Here is a 23756-nt window from a genome sequence, read left to right on the forward strand (position 1 = left end):
TCGATGCCGATGTGTCGATACCGATGCGTCAATCAAATCGTTATTTTTCCGGTCGGCTGGAAGAATTTTTTTTAAGCAATTAGATCACGAACTGGACAAACAGGGAATGATGGATAATTCTCCTCCCTTATCGGCGAGCCATTTTTATCGCCGATAAATATTGCCTCCTAGAAACTGTAAACGCGAGAATATCCCATGTTGCTGTCGTCATCTCGCGGAATCTGTAAAGAGCAGAATACTATTGCTTCTGTTTATCATCGAAATCCCTTTAAGGGGATACTACCCTGCTGAAGGGTTTATTTCGCGAATTCAATCAAATCCAGCAAGCGAGATTCTCCTACCGAGGATAAATGCGAGAGAAGATTGTCCTCGCGTTGATAAGATTGAAGCGAATTTTATCTGGCTGGCAAGATACACCAAAATATTGAGAGGAATCAAATTATCAGTTGAAGAGCATCTTGCTTTTGGAAAATTTCGTTAGATGGCAGTCTTGATATTTTATATGTTTTTTAAATAAAGTTTGCTATTTGTCCAAAAAGATGATTAATGCCTAATTTATTTTAATTTATTCTAATTAAAAGTATCATACGACTTAATAAGTTGACTGTGAGAGGCGCAGAGAGATATCAAAGCCTTTGTATAAAATATTTAATTTTATCTTAGTTTTTTAGTATTTTAAAGATATTGAAAATTAAATGATTAAAAGATTGTTAATTAAAAGATACCTAATTTTTTCTATGAAAAGAAATGTGTGAATTTTATTACCTTTTTTACATTACATTAAAAAGGAATAAATTGGAATTGCGGGAAAAGAATTCACATGTTAGGTGAAATAATGGAGCTTGTGCTAAAATAGTAGTATTGTTTTATTTTGCCTTTCATATACATGGATTCTTAAAATTGAGAGAGTTGTAATACTTACTTATTAAAGGACTTTAAACAGAACTCAAATATTTAACAAAATCGTTCCGGTTCTTTTCGTAACAAACTTGGAAAATTTCTTTCGTTTCCATCGTCTCTTGAATAAATTTTAATTAGTTTGAAGAGTCATTCGGTTACTTTCAACCATACAATTTTAGTTTAAAAGAAAAAACTAAAGAAATGTAAACTAAAAAATACATAAATACTTTCTTTAAGGAACAATTCCATGTTAACTTATAGAATAAAATTTATTTGTGCACAATCTTTTTTTTTTAAACTGAAATCTTCTGGCTGCAAAAATCAGCATTGTGCAATATAATCACTCATTGCGAAATTAGTTAATTAATGGACGAGGTTAATGGCCGCCCTGATCAGGTTCGTGAATTAAAAAGGTATCCCGGTAGAGCGAACTCGGCGTACGATGCATCATCGTCATGAACGAGCTTTCCGACGCCGGTGTTGGCGTCGGATTTGGCGTCGGGCTTAATAAAGGTGTACCCTGAAGGCTGATGGCCAGTGGAAGAGCGCCCGATGTGCACAGACCCATCGCCCCCCTTCCGCTTTCCGTAACGAAACGATATCTCGAAGGCCTCGCGGACCTAAATGGATGATTTTTATTAAATTTATATAAAAATGGAAATTTTTTTTATTAAATTTTTTTCTATAAAGTCCTCACAGACGGTTATACTTTATTTTGTTTCGTTATATTTTTATCATCGCATTCGATATATTTTTAATAAAATAATAATTTTAAAATTCTAAATTTTAATATTACATTTGAATTTCTAACGTAGTTTGTTTTTTTATTTTATTACGATGCTTAATTTCATTTCCAAGAAGCGCATAATTTCTAATTAGAATTCTCATTTATATAATACTTTAAAAAGTTTAACCGGAGAGAAATGTAGAGAGAGAAAGAGAGGAAGAGAAATGCAGATTTTCTGAAAATTATATGCTATCCTTAGAGATGTAATTCAATATTGTGACAAAATCAAATTAAAAAAAAAAACAAATTAGAAATTAAAATAATATTAGAATTCAAGAATTTCAAGATTATTATTTTTATTAGAAATATATTAGAAAGAATATAATATAAAAAACAAAATAAAAATTTGGAGAAGATTGGATCTAAATTATTACAAGTAATAATAGAAGTTCTCTCTAAATTAATTATTATTTGATATAAATTTAATATATATTGATTCTTCAAGTTAATACCATTTTTTTATTTTTTTCACGAAATTTAATGAACCTATTAAAAATAATAAAATAAAACAAGTCAAGTTAAAATAACGCATAATAAAATTGTTGAGATACTGAAAGAAAATTAAAATTAAAATTAAAATAACAATCGGAAAATTAAGATATAATATAAATTTACATTGTATTGCAAAACTGACGAGATATATTTTGCACAGAGAAATGAATAATCGGATTATACCTCGAGCACTTGCACTTCAACAAGCGAATGAACGCGGCGCGGAAAGTCCTATTGAAAATGGTATAAATAATCGGGTTGATTGTCGAGGACACGTAGCCCAGCCAGAGGAACGTGTCTACCACGTGTCCCGGCACAGGACACGTAGGACACGCGGCGAAGAAGATGTTCAGCAGAAAGAATGGCGCCCAGCACAGGACGAACGTGAAGAACACCAGGCCCAGGACCTTGCTCGCCTTCTGCTCCGTCGCGACCGCGTTCGCGGCCAGGGATCTCTTCTTCGATCGTCCCGCCAGGAACCTGAAAGGACGTCGATCTTGAAGGGAAAGACGTGGGATTTTTAACGCGTGGAATATCCACCGTTTTTCGTTCTCTTTCGCGAGAGAGAACTCGATACCTGAGATTCAGGGTGTTGGGCGTGACATTCAATTGCAGCTTCAGGGCCCTGAGGGTGAAGTTCCGTGTTTCGCGCGCGATGTTCTCCGGCGTTTGGGTCGCCTGATCCACTTTCGACCTGGGTCGTGATCCTGTGGCAGGACTTCCGGCGCCGTTTACCGCTAACTTCAGATGCGGCAGGACCCTTCTCACGCCTCCGCATTTGTCGCTGTCTCGACAATTAAACCAAATGTTCTAAATCCCTCGAAAACTATCACATATCCGTTCGTTCTCGAAAAACATGAAAGAGAGAGAGAAAGAGAGAAACATTTCCATTATACTATTTCCTACAATTGCTTTAATTGATATAAATCTCTTTATATTGAGTCTAAAAATTGATATAAATCTTTTTATATTGAATATAAAAAATTGATCAATATTAAAAATAGAATAACAAAATATAAAAAAAATAGAAATAAAAAAAAGTACTTTTATGTTTTTCCATAATTACTTTCTAATTAATATAAATTTTCTGACAATGAAATATCTTTATCTCTATAATTTTTGCATCAACAGTAATGTGACAATGTCTACGTTCGTGTAACCAGTTGTCGAATAAAAAATTACGATAAAAATTGACGAGTTGATGAAGAAAGTTCAGATGGCATTACGGTCGATTTAATTTGCATAGACTCATAAATCGTCATTCGATATCAAAAGTATTGCATGCCTTGCGTAAAGTCGCGCGATAAAAGCGCAATTTGATAGATGATTCGATTCAACCCGCGGAAATAAATGTTACAGTCTCAATCTTACTTTGTCCTCAATTATAAATCGTTTTATCTCGCTCAATCAGACATAATTTTTTAATGTAAAAAAAATAGATGTGTGAAAGCGATCTCATGATTGTTCAATTTACAAGTTTCTCCAGTGTATTCTTCATTTTCTTTGTTTTCGCGCATACAAACTCACTCGTTTTTATATATTTTTATAATTAAGAATTATGTTTATATAAATTATATTATGTAATTTATATTACGTTACATACATAAATTTTATATATATATGTATATAATTAGTGAATATATCTAATAATTATTAAAATTAATAATTAATAATATAATATAATAATTAATGAATATAAATTAATAAATATGTATATTCATAAATTATTCATATATTAATTATATAATAAATAATTATATTATATATTAATTAATATATATTACATTAATATATAAATTACAAAGATATATTACAGAAATATATTTATTAATTAATATTTATTATATAATTATATTATATAAATTAATTAGAATATAATTTTAAATTTGTTATAATTATTATTGCGTTATTTATTTTATGACTGAATCGAATTCTCACCTTTCCTTTTCAGCGTTGCAACCGGAAGTGCGGATCAGCCTCGCCGAGGTGGAGGACGATCTCGCGGTGGTGATTGCGGTGGACGATGACGACGCCGTCGATGATGACGTTTTTGCGGACGCGTATCTACCGCCCAATCGGCGGAACTGATCTCCCTCCGGATGTATGGCCGCGAATCGCGCCTTCTTGCGCAACAGCTGTACTGTCAACACATAAGTCGCAACCATAACGATCATGGGGATGTAGAAGGCGATCAGGGAGCCGAACACGAAGAACGCTCTGTTATTGATGACGCACATCCTCGGACGCGGCATGATGTTCGAGGGATTAATGATGCCTGAAACAAGAGATTCTCGTCATTCGACATCTCGATTAGCCCCTTCTCTGATTAGCTGTCGACCCTAGATTAGCTCTCGATTATCCGTCAAGCTGAGCGGAAGGGGCACGATACCCCCGCTCGAATCACATTTTTCTCGCTTCATCTTATTTTTGACGAGAATTATTTTCTCGAGAGAATTAACTCTTCCGAAGTCTGTTTTGAAATTGCAACGCGATACGTTCTTGTCAAAGGGAAATTTATTATCGAGAATATAACCTTGAATAGGGCTCGATTAACTTTACGTAATCGACTTTCTCGAGAGGATATGTTGTAGGGCTTTAGTAGAGGCAGCGAAATTTGTATAACTCGGCTAATCAGAATTTCCATCGATTTATTTGCATAATGGGAGACGGCGAAGGCGGTAGGAGCCGTTGTCGATGTAAAGCGATCTAAAAATCGCGCGTTAATAATGACAAATGTGCATTACGTCGATAAATATGCATTATGCGGCGTCGCATCACCGCTTTTTCGCGCTTTATCTCTAGCGAGAGTCCCGCAAAAAGCGACGTCTCTCCTCGAGATATCTCTCTCGCATCTGCTCCTCATATTTCTCTCAAAAATGTGGAAAAATACGGATCCTCAAAGGAGTCCCTTTATCACCGCAAAGTGAAGATTAATGGATAAACACGACTGTGTGGCAGCGATTCGCCCTAAATTCCCTTAGAATAGAATTATCCGGGATAAAAGGAGTTGTGTATACTCTATAAATGGGCAAACAATCAAACAAACGCACAGAAATGCAATTCCCGTTTCTCGAACAGAGCGGCTCTCTTTCGGGTTTGTTTGCGCCTTCGTTCTAGCCCGCTTTACGAAATACGTGCCGGTCCATATCGGGGCATATTTACATCCTCTCTCTGAAAGAGAGAGGAAATGGGCGGGAAGCGAAGAAGGGGGGGAGAAGGGGGAGAGATGGAAGGATGTAATAATAATTTACCCAACACCGTGATGGAGCTGGAGACCAGCATGGCCAGCAGCCAGACAGCAGCGATCTTGAAGCCCACCACCCGCTTCGTAGATGTGTGTCGTGTCCTGAGCGGATTACGGATGCCCAGGTAACGGCCCAGGGAGATGAAACACATGTGCATTATGCTCGCCGAACACGCGAGCACGTCGCATGTCACGTAAACGTTGCACCACACCACCCCGAACGGCCAATACCCTGGAAAGTTCATGAAAAGTTCAAGGAGCTCGAGCTTTTCGAAGGTCATGATTCGTGAGATGATCGGTCATTTTGGATCATCTATCATTCGCGACGAATCTAAAAGGTTCCTTCTCTTTGGAAAATGAAGTTTACACTTGTAAGTTGTTTTATTTATAAATAATTAAATGTAAAAGTCGAAGTTTTATAATAAAACTAAAAATATAAAATAATAAATATAATAAATAAATTAATATTAAATTAATTAATATAATTAATATAATCAATTAACATTAATAATAATATTAATATTAATTAGTTAATTTAAGTAATAATATTAATATTAATAAATTAATTTAAAATGATTAATATTAAATTAATTAATATAATAAATTAAAAATTAAAAATATAAAATATTGTATATAATAATTATTGACAGGCAGAGAATCTGTCTAATGTATGAAAGACATCCGTTACTAATTTATGAAAAGAGGACTGCGAAGTTTTACATGTAACGGTGCACCAGCAGCAAAAATAAAATTTTACCGAGTTTCGCTAAGAAAAAAATTGCTTAAAAAACATCATTAAAAAGAAACGTGAGCTTTATCAAATTTCAATCGTACCTCGAATCGAAGTTGTCGAATCAGAAGAACCAATAATTGGAATAATATTTAGAATAATTACTCGCGAGAGACGATAATTTTTTTCCAGATGATTTATTTTTCACTTGAATTTACATAACGACCTGTTTTCTTGCAAAATTTTCTAATTAAACGAATCAAATATCTTGATAATTTTTCTAATTTTCCTGGAATACCTCGTGTGCGAAAAATGTCAAAAGAAAGGATTAATTAATAGCGAATCCCCCGCGCGTGGTCTTTTTGCGCGGGGTATCCATTTACAGAATATGTGCGACGAGAAAGGATTCGGATACATCGATATCACGATATATAGTTATCGGATTTTTGGCCTTCGACGAGCATTTTTGACGTTCCTGACGTACGTTCTTCTCGTTCAAGAGACTAATGGAAAAATAACTTGAGAGAATAGAGAGTCCTTATTGTAGCGTACGAATGGAGGGCAGGGACGCAGCTGTGGAACGCGTCATGATGCAGCCGCGTGATGCGATGAATGGGATCACATCAAACGACGTCAAATGTCGGAAATGCGTTTACACAAACCGTCACTTTGCGCGGGCAGATTCTCCCAGTCGGCGGTGTATTTTTGTCGCTTCAAAGATTCGCGGTCGAAAACGTATCGACATCGAGGCTGTATTCGATGAATAATAGTGATCTCAAAAATCCAAGTTTGTTTCTTTGTCGCAGGAATTTATAGACATTGCAAGCAACTTGTAATTTTCTTGCAAAATATCTATTTATTTCATTGTCCCTCTAATTGTCCGTCGAGAGCAAGAAAATTATAAATAAATAAATAAATAAATAATTTAAAAAAATATATATGTCCAGGGTGAGTTATTTAATATCGAATAACTTGTATAAATAATAGGGATTATAAAATATATATTATTATTAAAATATATATATTATTATGAAAGTTGTTACATAAGTAAAAGTTGCATAATTTCAAGGACACTATTATATAGTGCATCTATTCTTTTTATAAGTCGAAGTATTTTAGAGATTTGAAGATCAATCTAGTTTTTTTTTCACATGAGACCATCCTAATTTTTTTATATAAATCAATTTCTCGCAAAATTGAGCGTAAAAAGTTATAAGAATAGGATGATCAAAAATTAAATTAATATTAAATTAAATTTATTATTAAATTAAATATATATGTATAGTTTACGAGATATTTTATATTTTAATTCAACATAATTTTAAATAAACTATGAAATATCTAGTAAAATATTCAATTTTCAACTATCTTGCATCAATATTTTTATGCACGAAATAATGGAAGGAATCAGTTGACGTGAAAAAAGAACATGATTATTTTTAAGAAAAAATATAAATACAAAACATTTTTTACACAACATTTTTAATAAATAAATCTGCCGCAATTAAAGAAAAAAACATTTTGCAAAAATCGATGAATGTTTCCGCAAAAAAGCTGTATCATTTCGTAACTTTTCGTGATATTTGATTACCGTAGAATGTTTATTTAGTAAGAGCCATAAAGCTGGAACTTTCGGAATTCAATATTTCGTATGCAACGAACCCAATATTATTCCAAGGATTAAGCAAACAGCGAGCGACTATATCGTACGATGATAGATTCTTCAAACAGACGATTTGCGAAGCAAAAATAAAGCAATACGATTAAGTCGAGCTCGACGATTAATAAATACGTGTCTGTAATTAATTAAAGATCCTTGGTCGCAGGTTGAAATGATCATTTGCGATCATTGCCGGTTGCAAATCCTGATTTAAAGATTATTTATTATTATTCTGTTTTACAATATCTCTCATTTTCATCTGCCATAATTCACAAATTTTAATCATTATTGCTCAGTATAATTGAAATTTAACGAATCGAATGAAGGAGATGGGTAACTTGAAATACAGCATCTTCTTCTAATCAGTCCCTTATCTCGAATATTATAATTTGATTTATACAAAATAATTAACCTAATTAGTTCACGCGTCGTGCATCGCACTCATTGTGAAAATTGAGACGAGGAGCGCAGAATTTCTGAGGGCGCATAGTAACCCCAAAAATTTGCATATAGTCGCATTATATTAAGATCTTCTCGGAAAGACTACGGTGCGAGGAATTTCATTAGTAACAGATTGAAGCACGCCTTGATGAACATACACGCGGCAATAAAGACGTTAAGTACACGCAGGAGAAACGCAGAAAGGACAGGAATAAAATTCGAGAACTTGAAATATAAACGAGGGAAAAAAAAGAAACACGAATAAAAAGTCGAGAAAAAAAGTTTAAATAAAAATTAATTTTTATTAAACTTCTTCCTCTCGATAAAAAAAAGTTGTCTCGTTAAAAATCCCTTTTTCTCTCCGCATCGCAGAGATTTGCGCGAATCATATTATTCAATTTAAATAATTCGCGAAGAGAGAGATAGAGAGACATTCCAATTATTATTATTATTATTATTGTTATCAATTTCATGAATATACTATGTTTTCTTTTGTTTTCAAAGGGAAATTTTAGCGAGTTAGTCGCCCCGAAACTATGAGATTTTTCGCGGAAGCGGAAAAGAATTGGTCAGAAAGGAATTAGGATGTAAAGAGGGGGTGGGAGCGAGGGGGCGGCCTCCCCCTCTCCCGATAATTCGCGCGTGAAGATGCGAAAACGTTGCTGAATACGAAACACTCGTATTGTTCAGGGACGGCGAGTTTGCCAATTTTCGGCTCCGCAAAGGCACTTGCCACGCGCCGGTGCGCCCATCTCTCTTAACAAGGTGCTCGCACTTTTCAGTCATCTATATCCGACAGGAATGTATGAGAACAAACGTCGGAAATGAACCGCGCGGCTTAACGAGTGTAACGAGAGTGGAAGGAAAAAAGTTGCGAGCTTTATTCGGTTCTCCGCTGATTTTAGCGCGTTCTCCAGCGAATGCTGACCGATGCTCTTTGCTCTGCTACTCTTTTTTTTTTACCGCGATCAATTAGATACAAATAATCAGTAAAGTAAAAATGCGATAATAATCGTTAATGTAATAGAAATGTAATTGCACTTTAAATCTACTTACATTTTAAATCATTATTGTTAAATTATTTTTTCTTATTCAATTATTTCATTGTTTTCAATTGTTGAATTATTTTTTAATTATTCATTTATTTAATTTTTATTTAATTTTTATTATTTGATTATTTAATTATTATTATTTATTATTCAATTATTTTCATTGGTCAATCAATTGTAATTATTCAGTTATTTTTCATTATTTAATTGTTTTTAATTATTCAATTTATTGATTTAATTATTTAATTTTTATTATTAATTATTTAATTTTTACTATTTAATTATTTAATTATTTTTGTATTATGCAATTATTATTTTGTATTTTATTTTATACAGTATTGCACGGTATGATTTTATAAAAAATTATGAATTTTAAAGAATCTAGCTTTATATTTTTTTTGTAAGTCGTTTTATACAGTATTAAATTAATGATTAAAGTGATTTTTAATTAAATGTGCTGAAAGTTTAAGGACGTGCTTGACGAGAATTTCATTAGGATTTATGACGGATAGGATGCGTCATCATGAAGATAATTGTAGGCTGTCATCGAGCCGACGTAGATTGGACACTCGAAAGTACTTAATGGCCACACAGCGTGTTTCGTTGCTCGCAATTTCAGTCGAAACGCGAATTAATTAGCGCCATAATCACGACACTCTGTAATCGGATCAAGGACGTCGAGAATTATTCGGCATAATATTGCCAAAGCGCTAATTCTTGTTTATCAGTCTTTAAGAGAAGAAAGAGAAGATTGATGTATAATCATATTTCAGTAGAATTATTTTAATATTCAAGCATATTTTATATATATTTCTATATTTATTTAATACAAAATCGCAGGTTTATCTTTATAATTTTATTATTTATTTACAATTTTATTTTTATTATTTTATTATTTAAATTTATTTTATTATTTTATTATTTATTATCTTATTTTTATTATTTTATTAAATAAAATCACATTCATTATATCAAATATATTCGCAGCTGAATCAAACTTTATATTTTTCTTGTACAAACGTTACAAAATCTTGCATTGCATATAAAGAAGCGTCGATAATTAATTTCAGTACTGATATCTTCGTTTTTGAATTAACAGAGGAATCTAACATTTCGAATCATTCTCCGTGTATAAGTATGTATGGTGAAGGAAATCTAATAACGAAATTCTGATGAAATTCCCTTACATAAAAGAAACAGACATTACGGATTTCCGACATTTTTAAAGTTCGCGAGTCCAAAGTTTCTCAAACAGGGAAAAAATTTGGGATTTAAATCCGCGATTACGAAATCTAAAAGTGTCAAAGGTTCAGACATTTTAAATTTAACGACCGCACTCTCTAGACTCGCCCAGGAGAGAGATTCGGGAGAAACTCGGGAAGATTATCGCTCCTGCAAATATTTTTCCTGCGGCCGAGGGGAATTTCGCGAATATCCTCGCGGAGGGCGAGATGTCATTTTTCCAACGCCATTTATAATAGAATCGACGAGAAGGGAGGTGGAAAATTCCCCCAATGTATCAGCTGCGCTTCATAATAACGACTTGATGAAATCGAATGACGCGTCACGCGTACCGGATTTCGCGTCTCCAGGACTCGATGCGCGCTCCTGGAAATTACTCCTTCCAGGTCGCGGAGCAAAAGCTGTCTCGTACACGAGATAAACGAGCCACGACGATGAGCCCGCTAATGCCGCGCGTGTCGTCGACGTGTTTCACGTGAAGGATGGAGCGCGGGCACGTGACGCGAAAACCCGCGGATAAAGCCGTTCCTCGGGGCGGAAAAGGATAGGGCGGAAAAAAGGGAAGGGGGTGGCGAGCCGACCGATCCTTTGTAAATCTAGAAAGATACAAGATTTAGCAAAACTTTATCATGGATTAATGCGTTTATAAAAAATCAGCTGTATAAAATAATCTTCTTCTTGCTGATGAGAAGTCATTAAATTAATGAATTTTTCAGGATTAAAAATGTAAAAATGATTCTCGACTTGATCCTTAACGTTCAAATTATACCATCGCTCTTTGAAGGTATATATAATTTTAAACTGAATTAATATTAATTTTTTTATAGATTGATTAGATTTTTTATAGATTAAATTTTGTAGGCTAGATTTTTCATAGATTACATATTTTATAGATTTAAAAAATTATAAAAAATCATTATAAAAAATCAGCTGTATAAAATAATCTTCTCCTTGCTGATGAGAAATCATTAAATTAATAAATTTTTCCTGATTAAAGATGTAAAAATGATTCTCGACTTGATCCTTAACTTTCAAATTATACCATCGCTCTTTGAAGGTATATATAATTTTAAACTGAATTAATATTAATTTTTTTATAGATTGATTAGATTTTTTATATCTTAAATTTTTCATAGATTACATATTTTATAGATTTAAAAAATTATAAAAAATCATTATAAAAAATCAGCTGTATAAAATAATCTTCTTGCTGATGAGAAATCATTAAATTAATGAATTTTTCCTGATTAAAGATGTTAAAATGATTCTCGACTTGATCCTTAACTTTCAAATTATACTATCGCTCTTTGAAGGTATATATAATTTTAAACTTAATTAATATTAATTTTTTTATAGATTGATTAGATTTTTTATATCTTAAATTTTATAGGTTAGATTTTTTATAGATTACATATTTTATAGATTTAAAAAATCATAAGAAATTATTATAAAAAAATCAGCTGTATAAAATAATCTTCTCCTTGCTGATGAGAAATCATTAAATTAATGAATTTTTCCTGATTAAAGATGTAAAAATGATTCTCGACTTGATCCTTAACTTTCAAATTATACCATCTCTCTTTGAAGGTATATATAATTTTAAACTTAATTAATATTAATTTTTTTATAGATTGATTAGATTTTTTATATCTTAAATTTTATAGGTTAGATTTTTTATAGATTACATATTTTATAGATTTAAAAAATCATAAAAAATCATTATAAAATTAGCTGTATAAAATAATCTTCTTCTTGCTGATGAGAAATCATTAAATTAATGAATTTTTCCTGAGTAAAGATATAAAAATGATTCTCAACTTGAACTTTCAAATTACATCGCTTTGAGAATAGATGTAATTTCGAATTTAAATAATATTATCTTCGGAATAATAAATCATGAGCTAAAAGTCACAATCAATGATTAGATCTCGCATCTGATGATTTTGAAATTCTTTAATAAATTATATCGATAATTTTAGAAACGGTGCTGAAATTAGGCTTCAATTTCCCCGCCGTGACGTCACAATCGAAATTAACGATTTGCAAGGACGATGACGCAATCTCGCACTTAATTAAGTACATTATAACCGCGAGATAAGTGCAATATATACCCGGCTACGCCATGTATGAGATACTTCGCAAGAAGGCGAGACCGGAAAGGGGTGACCCTCCGTGCGTGTCGTCTCCCGTTTCCGCGTCGTACACATCGCGGCGGATCTTAAGTCCGGATTGTATTACGCGCGTAATCCGATCGCGCGCGCGCGCGCGCACGCGCGAGTCCTTGTGGATTCCGCTCCGATGCGTCGGTGATACGCGTCGTTTCCGCTCGGCGGAAAATCCGTGAAATTCCGCGGAAAAATTCCCATCTTCTCTTATTCACCCTCCCCCTCTCCAACCATCCATTCCACCCTGTTTCATTCGAGAGATTTTTGTTTCTCTTCATTCCGATCGAGATACTCGAAGATATTTACATTTTTGCGTCGTTCGACGGGGGATGAAACCGAATTCTCTCCCTTTAAATTCTCGGAAAATTAAGGAGGTGGGTAAATAAAAAAATAAAAGAGGAATCTCACCCAGGAAGCCCGGTATGGCGCCCAGCGGCATGACGAAGAGGCTGACGAGGAGATCGGCGACCGCCAGCGACAACAGGAAGTAGTTGGTGACGTTGTGGAGTCTCCGGTCCAAGCCCACGGCGAGGCAGACCAATATGTTGCCCAGACCGCCGGCGGCTATGAAGACCGCCACGAACAGAAAGCTCCAGTCGAAGCGACGAGTCCTCGTCCCGGCGGTGCTGCCGATCCTGGATCGATACGCGCAGGAGACGGCCAGATCCTCGTCGACGACGCCGACCGGCGAGCACTCGAGGATCTGCGGAAAACACTTGGCTTTAAGTATCGCCCTCCGGTCCTTCGTTTCGAGACGAATGGTCGGAATCTGTGGAGAAGTGTCAAAATCAATGGCGACAATTTCTAAACGTCGTCCCACGCTTGAATTATCGCTGGAAATGAAGATCTTTACGCGTCTCTCCCATTTTGAAAATCTCAAAGGTCGAGTAAGTTTTGTCGCCTTAAGGGAGACAATTTAAATGTTGCAAGCATGTTTGCGCGAGATTTAAAGGTATTTTTCTGAACTTTCCTCTATTATTAATGAGATATTGAAGCAGAGGTTGAGAGACAAAATTTCGTTCTTGAATGTCATATATAATCTTAGATTTTTCAATTTCATTCTTTCGAAAAGGAAGAAAACTAAAGAATCCAAGTATTTTTCAATTTAAAATTCAAATAAAATAAATATATTTAGATAATAATAAATAAATATTAAAGTTTGAAAGTTTAATTATATTTATTTTTGAAATACTTAAATGTTCGAGTTATATTTAAGGGAATTTTGAAGGTTAAAAAAAAGTTAAAAATTATGAAGAATTTATATCCTAGTTTCAAAATTCTCTTAAAAAGATGCTAACGATTTTATATGTTGCTTTCATAATATTTTCGAATTCTTGCAAGTTTAATTATGCGAATTTAAATAATATTAGATTTTTAAATTTTAAAAATATTATCTAATATTAATATATATTAGATTTTTAAATTTTAAATATAATCTTAGATTTTTCAATTTCATTCTTTCGAAAAGGAAGAAAACTAAAGAATCCAAGTATTTTTCAATTTGAAATTCAAATAAAATAAATATATTTAGATAATAATAAATAAATATTAAAGTTTGAAAGTTTAATTATATTTATTTTTGAAATACTTAAATGTTCGAGTTATATTTAAGGGAATTTTGAAGGTTCAAAAAAAGTTAAAAATTATGAAGAATTTATATTCTAGTTTCAAAATTCTCTTAAAAAGATGCTAACGATTTTATATGTTGCTTTCATAATATTTTCGAATTCTTGCAAGTTTAATTATGCGAATTTAAATAATATTAGATTTTTAAATTTTAAAAATATTATCTAATATTAATATATATTAGATTTTTAAATTTTAAATATAATCTTAGATTTTTAAATTTCTTTCTTCCGAAAAGGAAGAAAACTAAAGAATCCAAGTATTTTTCAATTTGAAATTCAAATAAAATAAATATATTTAGATAATAATAAATAAATATTAAAGTTTGAAAGTTTAATTATATTTATTTTTAAAATACTTAAATTTTCGAGTTATATTTAAGAGAATTTTGAAGGTTCAAAAAAATGTTAAAAATTATGAAGAATTTATATTCTAGTTTCAAAATTCTCTTAAAAAGATGCTAACGATTTTATATGTTGCTTTCATAATATTTTCGAATTCTTGCAAGTTTAATTATGCGAATTTAAAATCCTTGAATCTAAAGCCTCTTGAATTTCGACGCCTCATCTTTCTTCTCTAAGAACCTACTTCCTCGTCGTTGCAATTTTTCATCGGTATCCTAGACAGAAAGACGCCCTCGATGCTCTCGAGGCTGTCGAGCAGCAAGGACATGTTGACGTTGCAACTAGCATAATCGCAGGGCGTGCAAAAGAGAGTCATCGAAGAGGAGGTAAGGGTTCCTCTCCCGATTGTGGTGCATAAATGATCGAATCCACCAGAGACGGTGTCGCATTCGCCGACGCAACCACCGAGGGTGTCATTGCAGGACACCTGGTGCAGGATCGTCGTCCAGTTGCCGACCCAGGATGTAAAATTGCCCTCGGGGACCAGCATGACGAGCCTCGGAGGAATCCTCGGGATTAGTACCGCCAGTCACGATCGATGCGATGCGAAACAGACTGGAACGAGGTCCTTATGCCGGTTCAAGTTGTTTCTAAGGATAATCTAAAACGAAATAATAGATTTTATTTTTTATTTTTAATCTATTAAGTTTCCTATATATCCCTGTTAAAATTTTTCAGAAGTTTAAACATTTGAAAAATAAAACAATTAAATATATATATTAATTAAATATTTTTAAATAACTTGAATATATAAAATGTAATAAATTAATAATATATAATTATATTAATAAGTGTATAATAAATTATATAATTAATAACATATAATAAAGTAATTTTCAAATTTAAATGAAAGTTTAATATAAAAAGTCTAGAACTTTACATTTAAAATATAGAAATACTGAGAGAATTTTAGAATAAAACTTGGCCTTTTTCCGATATTTTTTGTTTCATTGATACGATTATTTTTTTGCAGGGATTAAAAATTTCGATACGTCACGCGTATCAGATCAGCTGATGCTATCAGCTGGTCGCGCGGATAAATCAATTAATTGCACTGCGCGCTTTTCCTAATCGCGGATAAATATATTTTTACGTAAGATTAGAGATAAATTTCGCGTCAAATAGTTAGAAATTATTTAAAAATAAAAATTACTTTTTATTTTTAGAGAAAGACAACTTAATATTCAAAAGGAAAATTCTTTATTCTTTAGAATATTTTATATTAGCAGAAATTTTATATCTTTTTTATTTAAAAAAAAGAATGACAATTATATGTGTACACATTTAATTTAATTAAGTATTTATTAAAAATCTGAAAATCCGAACTTTCGAAGGACCTAATAATGAGTCTCCAAAATGTCAACATAAAATTTAAATCTGGTTAGATTAATTTTTCTGGAACGTAGGCGCACTTTATCCGTTCCTTTTTAATTATCGAAGATTGAGGGGGGGCTTTGTCATCGGTTTCTTTATCGTCAGAAATTCGCAGCGATAACGACGTCAGAATGATGGTGGGGGAGGGCGACTGTTTGCGCGTTGATTGCGGGCGAAATCTTGCGAACAAAGCGCCGCTCTTTCATGGCAAACAAAGGACGAGACGTCGGCTCGTAGACTTATCGGGGACATCGATAAATCGGATGTATAAGATCGGATGCGCGTGATCTCTCCTCCCCCTCTTCCTCCCTCCCCCTTTTTCCCCTCGGATATTTTAGACGGGGAATTACAAAAGTGTCATCCTCTTCGGGAGGCCGTTATTTATCTGCCGGGACTCGCGCGACCGGTCGGATTAATTGACATACCGGATATCGACAGCCTTCCGTGTATCCTCCACACCTCGCGACAATACTGATCCCTGAACAAATTGCCGCATCGGCGAGCTTGCCCGCCAGCGACGCGCGTCCGTTGCAAATTGTAACGTGAAAACCGAAATTAAAATCTGAACAAAAGATAGATTCTGTCTCTCCCTATCTCTTTCGTAATATTTAGAAATTTTTTTGTGCGATTTTGAATAACGTGTGTTTCTTAAAAATCATTAATTTCAAATTAAAAAGTAACTTTTAATTAAAATGAGTCCTTGATAAAACTCACGAATTTATAATTTATATAATTACATATATATAATTCATACATAAATTTTTATATAATTTTTATTTTATATATTTTTATTTAATAAGATAAATATATAAATATTTTATATATTATATATTTAATAATATATAAATATTTTATATATTATATATTTAATAATATAAATATTTTATATATTATATATTTAATATAATTTCATAATATATATTTTAAATATTTTATATAAAATTTTATACATTTTTCATATAATTTTTTTTTTATATATAATTTTGACTTTATAATAAATACTTACATTACGACCAGTAACTCTTTAACATTCATGTCAAAGATCGAAAAGAGTTTTTGCTCTGCGATAAGTCTATGTATTTGCGAATTCCATTCGGGACTAACATTTTGTAATTAGCGTAATTAAAACTTTAGATCGTCGCAAATGTGCAGAATTTTTGATTAAATCGAAAACCTAGTTCAAGAAAGAGAGATGGAAGAGACACAGATAGAAGGGGAGAGAGAGAGAGAGAGGGGCAATAATACACACTCGGCTTCTCTTCGTCCGAGTTTACGTGGAAAATTGATAACGATACGTTAATGCAGGGCATGAATAATAAAGTTGATGCATTATAGCCATGATGGAATATTGCGACTCGGAAGAGTGCGCCTTGACTTATTTATATCTGAGATAGTTCGCGCACCGCAATATTCTGCATATAAAAATAAACATGACTCGTGTGTATTTAATAACATGTGTTACTATCATAAAAAGAGCCCCAAAATATACATCCTCGCTGTGACTATCTCGTTTAAACACTTAGTGTCCATCGATCTTTTCGTAAATTAATTATCATTATTATTCACATATGACAATACAATATTATAATAATTTTATTAATATTATTGCCATAATGATATATCTGTTAATATTAATTAATGACACCAAAAATAATATCATCATGATAATTAACACATGGCATAAATATTTAAATATTATTAATAATACTGCAAAACACTGTTGTATTACTTGGGCGTAACATGACCCAATGATGTAATACATCATAATCGAATAGAATATAACAATGTACGTGGATAGAGAGAAAGAGGGAGGTGCTCGGGTAATTAATTATAATGATGATGTATACGCTTGGAAAGAAGATGAGAGATAAGTGTGTGACATAGTTTTGTAAAAAATTACGCTTTTTTTTTCGAAGATAACGGTGGAAAACGTCTAGCGGGAACGTTATTTCGCATCGCGAAGCTGTTGCACCTTGAAGCTGCTCTTCCACGGCTTCGAATTTAATTTCGAAATTGCATCCATCCGGGCTACGCTTTTCGGTTCCGCGAGAAGCCGCCCTAAGTGGCTTGATCCGTGAAAGTGCAGCGGCTGAAGTGCATCGTGCCGAGGGACGTGCCGGTGCATTTGAGAAAGAGAGAGAGAGAGAGAGAGAGAGAGGAGAGAGAGAGAGAGTGAGAGAGAGAGAGAGAGAGATCGGGACCGATGATGGAGGATGTACGGATGTAATTTATTAGCGGTCCCGTGTGGAAAGCGACACGGCTTCGCGATGACAGCCGACGCCTCTAAAGGCCAATGACAGCGCGCCTCGTGTCAGCTGGGGAATAATTGTTAATTAGCGAATGCAAATGATTCGCAAGACGGTAAACGGCAGAGTTGCGTTTACTCTGCGAAGAGTTACATCGTTAATTAATAGATTGTCGTTTTCCTATCAAGTCGGTATACATATACATATATCCCAGCAAACACCAATTAACAGTTATATAACTGTTAGTTATAATTTCCCACTCAACAATATAATTGTTATTTAACACATAACAGTTATATAACATGTAACAGTTATATTGTTGAGTAGGAAATTATAACTAACAGTTATATAACTGTTAGTTATATTGTTGAGTAGGAAATTATAACTAACAGTTATATAACTGTTAATTATAATTTCCCACTCAACAATATAATGGTTACATGTTATGTAACAGTTATGTAACATACATGTAACAGTTATATTGTTGAGTGGGAAATTACAACTAACAATTATATAACTGTTAGTTATAATTTCCCACTCGACAATATAATGGTTACGTGTTATGTAACAGTTATATAACATACATGTAACAGTTATATTGTTGAGTGGGAAATTACAACTAACAATTATATAACTGTTAGTTATAATTTCTCACTCGACAATATAATGATTATATGTTATGTAACAGTTATATAACATACATGTAACAGTTATATTGTTGAGTGGGAAATTACAACTAACGATTATATAAATGTTACTTGGTGTTTACTGGGATATATATTGCTTTTAATTGTGCTGTCTATTCATTAGTATTCTTGAGAAGTATCACGTCCTGACACCATAAGCGCGAGCTTATATCGAGAGTTAACGTTTACGTAAATTATCTCCCTATGTTATTTCGAACGCGTTTCGCACCTCGCTAAGTTTGTCGTCCATTAAGGCGTTGAAACCAAGAGCAGCACTTTGAATTAATATTAAAGTATAACCAACGTGAATATATTAAAATAGAATAGGAGCACGCGCGCGCTGAGGTTAGGTTTATTATTTTTTTTACCTGTGGAATTTACCATAAGATGCTCGATTAAATCGTTTCTATTTCCTTTCCATTTTGAAGTCCCCGTCGTATAATTTCTTCGAAATTTGCTGATCGATTGGAAAAGAGCGTTATCGAGTATCATCTTTGTATTATCGTGGATGAAAAAAATGTTTGCTCTCTTCAATCTTCCCCGCGTAATTGGAATTCGCGACTTCAGTTATCGCGTAAAATATTTATTCGACTTTTATTATTCGATTAAAATTCGCTGCAAGAGTCGTTCATGCTAATGGCTGGCGAATAATCGCGAATCATCGAAAAAAAGTCCTGCGTATAAATTTATTGCAAAACAGGAGCTTTTTTATAAATAATTACAATTTTTTAATAAAATTATTATTAATTAAAATTAAATTATTTATTTTTATTAAATTATTTACATTATTAATTAAAATACAAAAATATAAAATGATTAAAAAATATAAAAAATTAAAATATAAACGTCATTATTATATCATAATTTTTATAAAAATCATCATCTTTCATAAAAAATTATAAATAATTAATTATGACTGTTTGATTGGTGGATCAAGATGAAAATTTCAATTGTTTGTATGATAAATGTGTCGTGTATAATACATCAAGCTGTTTATCCTTTTAATTTCATTGGTTCTCTTGAATCCTTTAAATATTACAAATGCTCTGCCCCAATGTCAGAATTTCCGGATAAATAATTAAGTTCGTCCTCTACGCGACACTTATCGATCCCTTCTGTAGAAGGACGTGAATTAATTGCAATTATTGAATGTTTCACGCTAATTTTTCCGAGAAGGAAAAGGAGGACGAAACTCGAGGAAAAGTCGATGATAATCCAATTATGTCCGCTTTCAACAAACGAAAAAACCGAAAATTGTGGTGTTATTTGCATTGGTTTTTGCGGACCGAATACTTTCAAGTTCAATGCACTTTTTCCATTTAAACAATTGTTTTTGCGAAATATGTGTATATGCGTGATGTGAGTGATATGACAGCAAATAGTAAAGCAAAATAAAATCAAATAACACGAATAAAATAAATTACACAATTGAAATGTGAAGTAACATGAGAAAGAAAGAAGAGAGACAGAACTGTATCCATCTTTTATCATGTAAGAGGCATTAAATAAACAGTCAAAGATATATAAAAATTAAAAAAAAATAGCACGATAAAGAGCAACAGGTCTCGCGCGCTATTCGTTTAATAAAATGTCGGCCTTTCGCCGAGTGTAAGTCACTTACACGAAGAAGGCGCCATCGAGATCGATAGAAGGATCGCGATTAATAAAAGCGTATAATCGCGACTAATCAAATTGCACCTACATAAACGGCAGCACTTAAAAATACGCTTCAGGAAGGACCTTTTTCTTTGCACAGCTAAATGATATGCTCTTACTTTTCAACTGCTTTCATATTTTTTTAATACATTTTCATGGCGTATCGATTTTTTTAGAGCCTACCTTTACTTTCAACTTTAGTAGAGATTTCAGTGAGGATTTGAATAAAGAAATAATAATTAAAAAAATAAAATAAAATAAAAAATAAAATAAAAAATAAAATAAAAATGAAAAATATATAATAAAGTGCGTTTATAACAAAATGTATTCTTTTATAAAAAGAAAGATTATATTGTTTATAAAAATTATCTACAAAATTTATAAAAATTATCTGTAAGAATTTATATAATTAAAAATTAATTATAGAAAATATAATGAAAGGACATTGAAATATTACTTGATATTTCCTTCTTTAAATCTAATAGGATTGCTGATTGTGATGGGGTAGATAAATCAGCATCGCGACGAATAAAATCTGCAAACCGATCTCGAAAGGAAATAGCTTTCGGTCGATTTTATACGATCGTATACTTACTTTTCCAATTTCTGTCGCTCGCGTCTCGACGCCATCGACGCTCTCGCTTCGCCGTCGGTGGAGTTTGTTCATTTTTCGAACCCCCGGCAACAAAACTGAAACACATCTTACCTTCTCCGCGAAATTTTCACTCGCGTTTCATATCGGCTCGGGATAGTCTCTTTTCCTCGTCGATTCTTCCGACACGGTTCTGACAGATGGCAAAAGAATAAAAGTAAATGTTTATTCTCCTGTCCGTGAATCCCCATCCCCATCCCCTTCCCGAGACTTCGCGTTTTTCGGCGAGTTATATAATTTACTGGACGTTACAAGTTTATAAACGACTCTCTTTTACACAGTTACACGAAGGCAACCAAAGACTCTTAAGGAAAGTTGGAATGGAGCAACTTTCGTCAAAAGTGCTGAGTAGAAAAAGTCATCGAGCAACATGATAAGTGTATGAGGGTAAATTCTGCCATAATTTTGGCGATTTCAAGGCTACTCTGCCAGAAATCGCACCTCTCTCCTTGTAACTTTTTAGTCGCAAATTCTCTGGTAAATTCAGAGTCGACACTTTTTATTTTTTTCTCGAAAAAGAGAGAGAGAGAGAGAGAGGGAGGTTTAATCTTTTGTTTAAAAATATTCATATTATCGAGTTCTTTTAATACAATTTTAAAATTTATAATTGAGAGAGTTTAATCACTCGCGTAATTTATAGTTTATACATGGTTAAGTGTAACTTGCCAAGAAATACTGCTGATTTGAATTTCAGAGAGTCGCGTGTCACCTTCCGCGTAGCATACCACGAATTTATGCCATAGAATCTCATGGCATTATATGAATCTTTGATATCCAAGATGGATCGCGGGCCGATCGAGTTTATTAAAACTCGAGCGGTTCGTTCGATATTTGAATAGCAAAGTAGCATGATTCCTTTTTTTCATGCACAAAAGCTCGAAAAACTCGGGATTCGAATGAGAATCCCGAGATGAATCGACAACGAGATGGATTGGAGATTGCAATCGGAACGTGTGTCAAATTGAAGACATTATTGTATCTATTTGTGGTACAAATGTTTGCCAAAATTACAATTAAAATAAATAGTAACGGAATGAAAAATTGATTAGTGCTATTTAATTAATTAATTAATTTTAGACTGGTACAATCATAACAGGAATCTTTGCGAGCTCAAGTTATCAATCTCAATTATTTTTACTAAAAATGATTATTCAAAATTCATATATAATTTAATTCAATATTAATTTATATTTAAATTCTTTATTTATTTTGTGTTAATTTTCTTATTAAAAATTCGCATAATTTAATTCAATGTTAATTTATATTTTAATTTTTTGTTAATTTTCTATTGATTAAAACTCTGTATAATTTAATTCAATGTTAATTTATATTTTAATTTTTGCAAATTAATTCTCGCATTTATTCAGTAATTTATGCAGCAACTCCGTCAATTTTTAGCGTATACATGTTTGAAAATCTTGCATATTTATCGGGCAAATATATGTATATAATATCGATAAAAATTAACATAGGAATTATAGATTAAATTCTTTAAAAGTCAATAGAGCAGCCTTTTATACGCAACGATTGATTATCTCGTTAAAAATCTTCAAATTTAATCCAACTTTAGTTTGCCTGGCGCAACTTTTGATAGACTCGCCGTTATATGACTATATCGTGGAGCAACTAATGCAAATAGTTCGACATAAAAGCCTCCGCAAATTTCCAACTGCCGTAACTTATTTGAACAAATTGACAGCAAAATATTACACATTAATTAAAATTACAGGGATCGCTCATTTCACCTACTTGTCTCCACAAAGATTGTCATGTACGAATGTGACAGTTAAAAGAGGGAAGAAGAAAGAGAGAAGGTAACTTGGTACTTCAAAGACACAATCGCTTATTTTTCTGTACTCGTGAAAAAAATCTCTAAAATCAGTTTAACTTAAAATTCCCTTCACGAGTATCGGCATTTTTTTTTCCCCCCCAACGAAATCGTCTCGCGATGGAACAACCGAACAACAGGCTGGAATGCACGCGTACTCGCGCTCGGACCGCGCGGATCATACTGAAGAGGGAACAACGGAGGCTGCGTGGTGAGATGAAGGGAGATGAGCGCAAGACGGAGGCGAGAGCGGCGCGCGTTAAAATTCGCGCGCCACCCGATATTACCCTTCCTGTCCCCCTCCCCTGACCACCCATTCCTCCCCCGCCTCCTTCCTTCCACCCCGTTTTTCTTATTTTTCTTATTTTTTTTCTTCCCGCTTCTCTCTTCTATTTTCTCTCACCCCTTCTCGGCGAAGGATCGCTCTTCCTCTGTACTCTCGAACTTCGTCCTGTTGCAAATGACCTTTCGCCTTTTTTTAATTTTTCCCCCTTCGATTTCCTGCTTCCTTGAACGCGATTTATGACGAGAAATCGTGAAAGGCCGAATCTGAATGAAGTTTCTACGTGAATGA

General features: G+C 33.1%; 1 protein-coding gene across 6 annotated transcripts; it reads right to left on the minus strand.

Moving 5' to 3' along the window:
• Window positions 1–848: 848 nt before the first annotated feature.
• On the minus strand, window positions 849–23350 carry 5-ht2a (5-hydroxytryptamine receptor 2A). Of its 6 annotated transcripts, none has more exons than XM_083093999.1 (9): window positions 23104–23350; window positions 21298–21408; window positions 14925–15341; window positions 13119–13413; window positions 5431–5655; window positions 4118–4454; window positions 2757–2963; window positions 2363–2659; window positions 849–1520 (listed from the first exon to the last, which is right to left on the minus strand). In XM_083093999.1, exons 3-9 carry the CDS (start codon window positions 15228–15230, stop codon window positions 1277–1279), a joined length of 1911 nt encoding a protein of 636 aa, XP_082950125.1. In that variant the 5' UTR covers window positions 15231–15341; window positions 21298–21408; window positions 23104–23350; the 3' UTR covers window positions 849–1276. The 6 variants fall into 6 exon arrangements, with proteins under 6 accessions (XP_082950125.1, XP_082950122.1, XP_082950124.1 ...); XM_083093996.1 differs by having other exon boundaries at window positions 21298–21487; XM_083093998.1 differs by having other exon boundaries at window positions 21298–21487; window positions 23100–23350.
• Between the last annotated feature and the right edge of the window lie 406 nt (window positions 23351–23756).

Source organism: Camponotus vicinus, unplaced genomic scaffold (assembly GCF_025532165.1).
Source record: "Camponotus vicinus isolate PSW18456_S1 unplaced genomic scaffold, iyCamVici1.0 SCAF_3, whole genome shotgun sequence".
Classification (NCBI taxonomy): Eukaryota; Metazoa; Arthropoda; class Insecta; order Hymenoptera; family Formicidae; genus Camponotus; species Camponotus vicinus.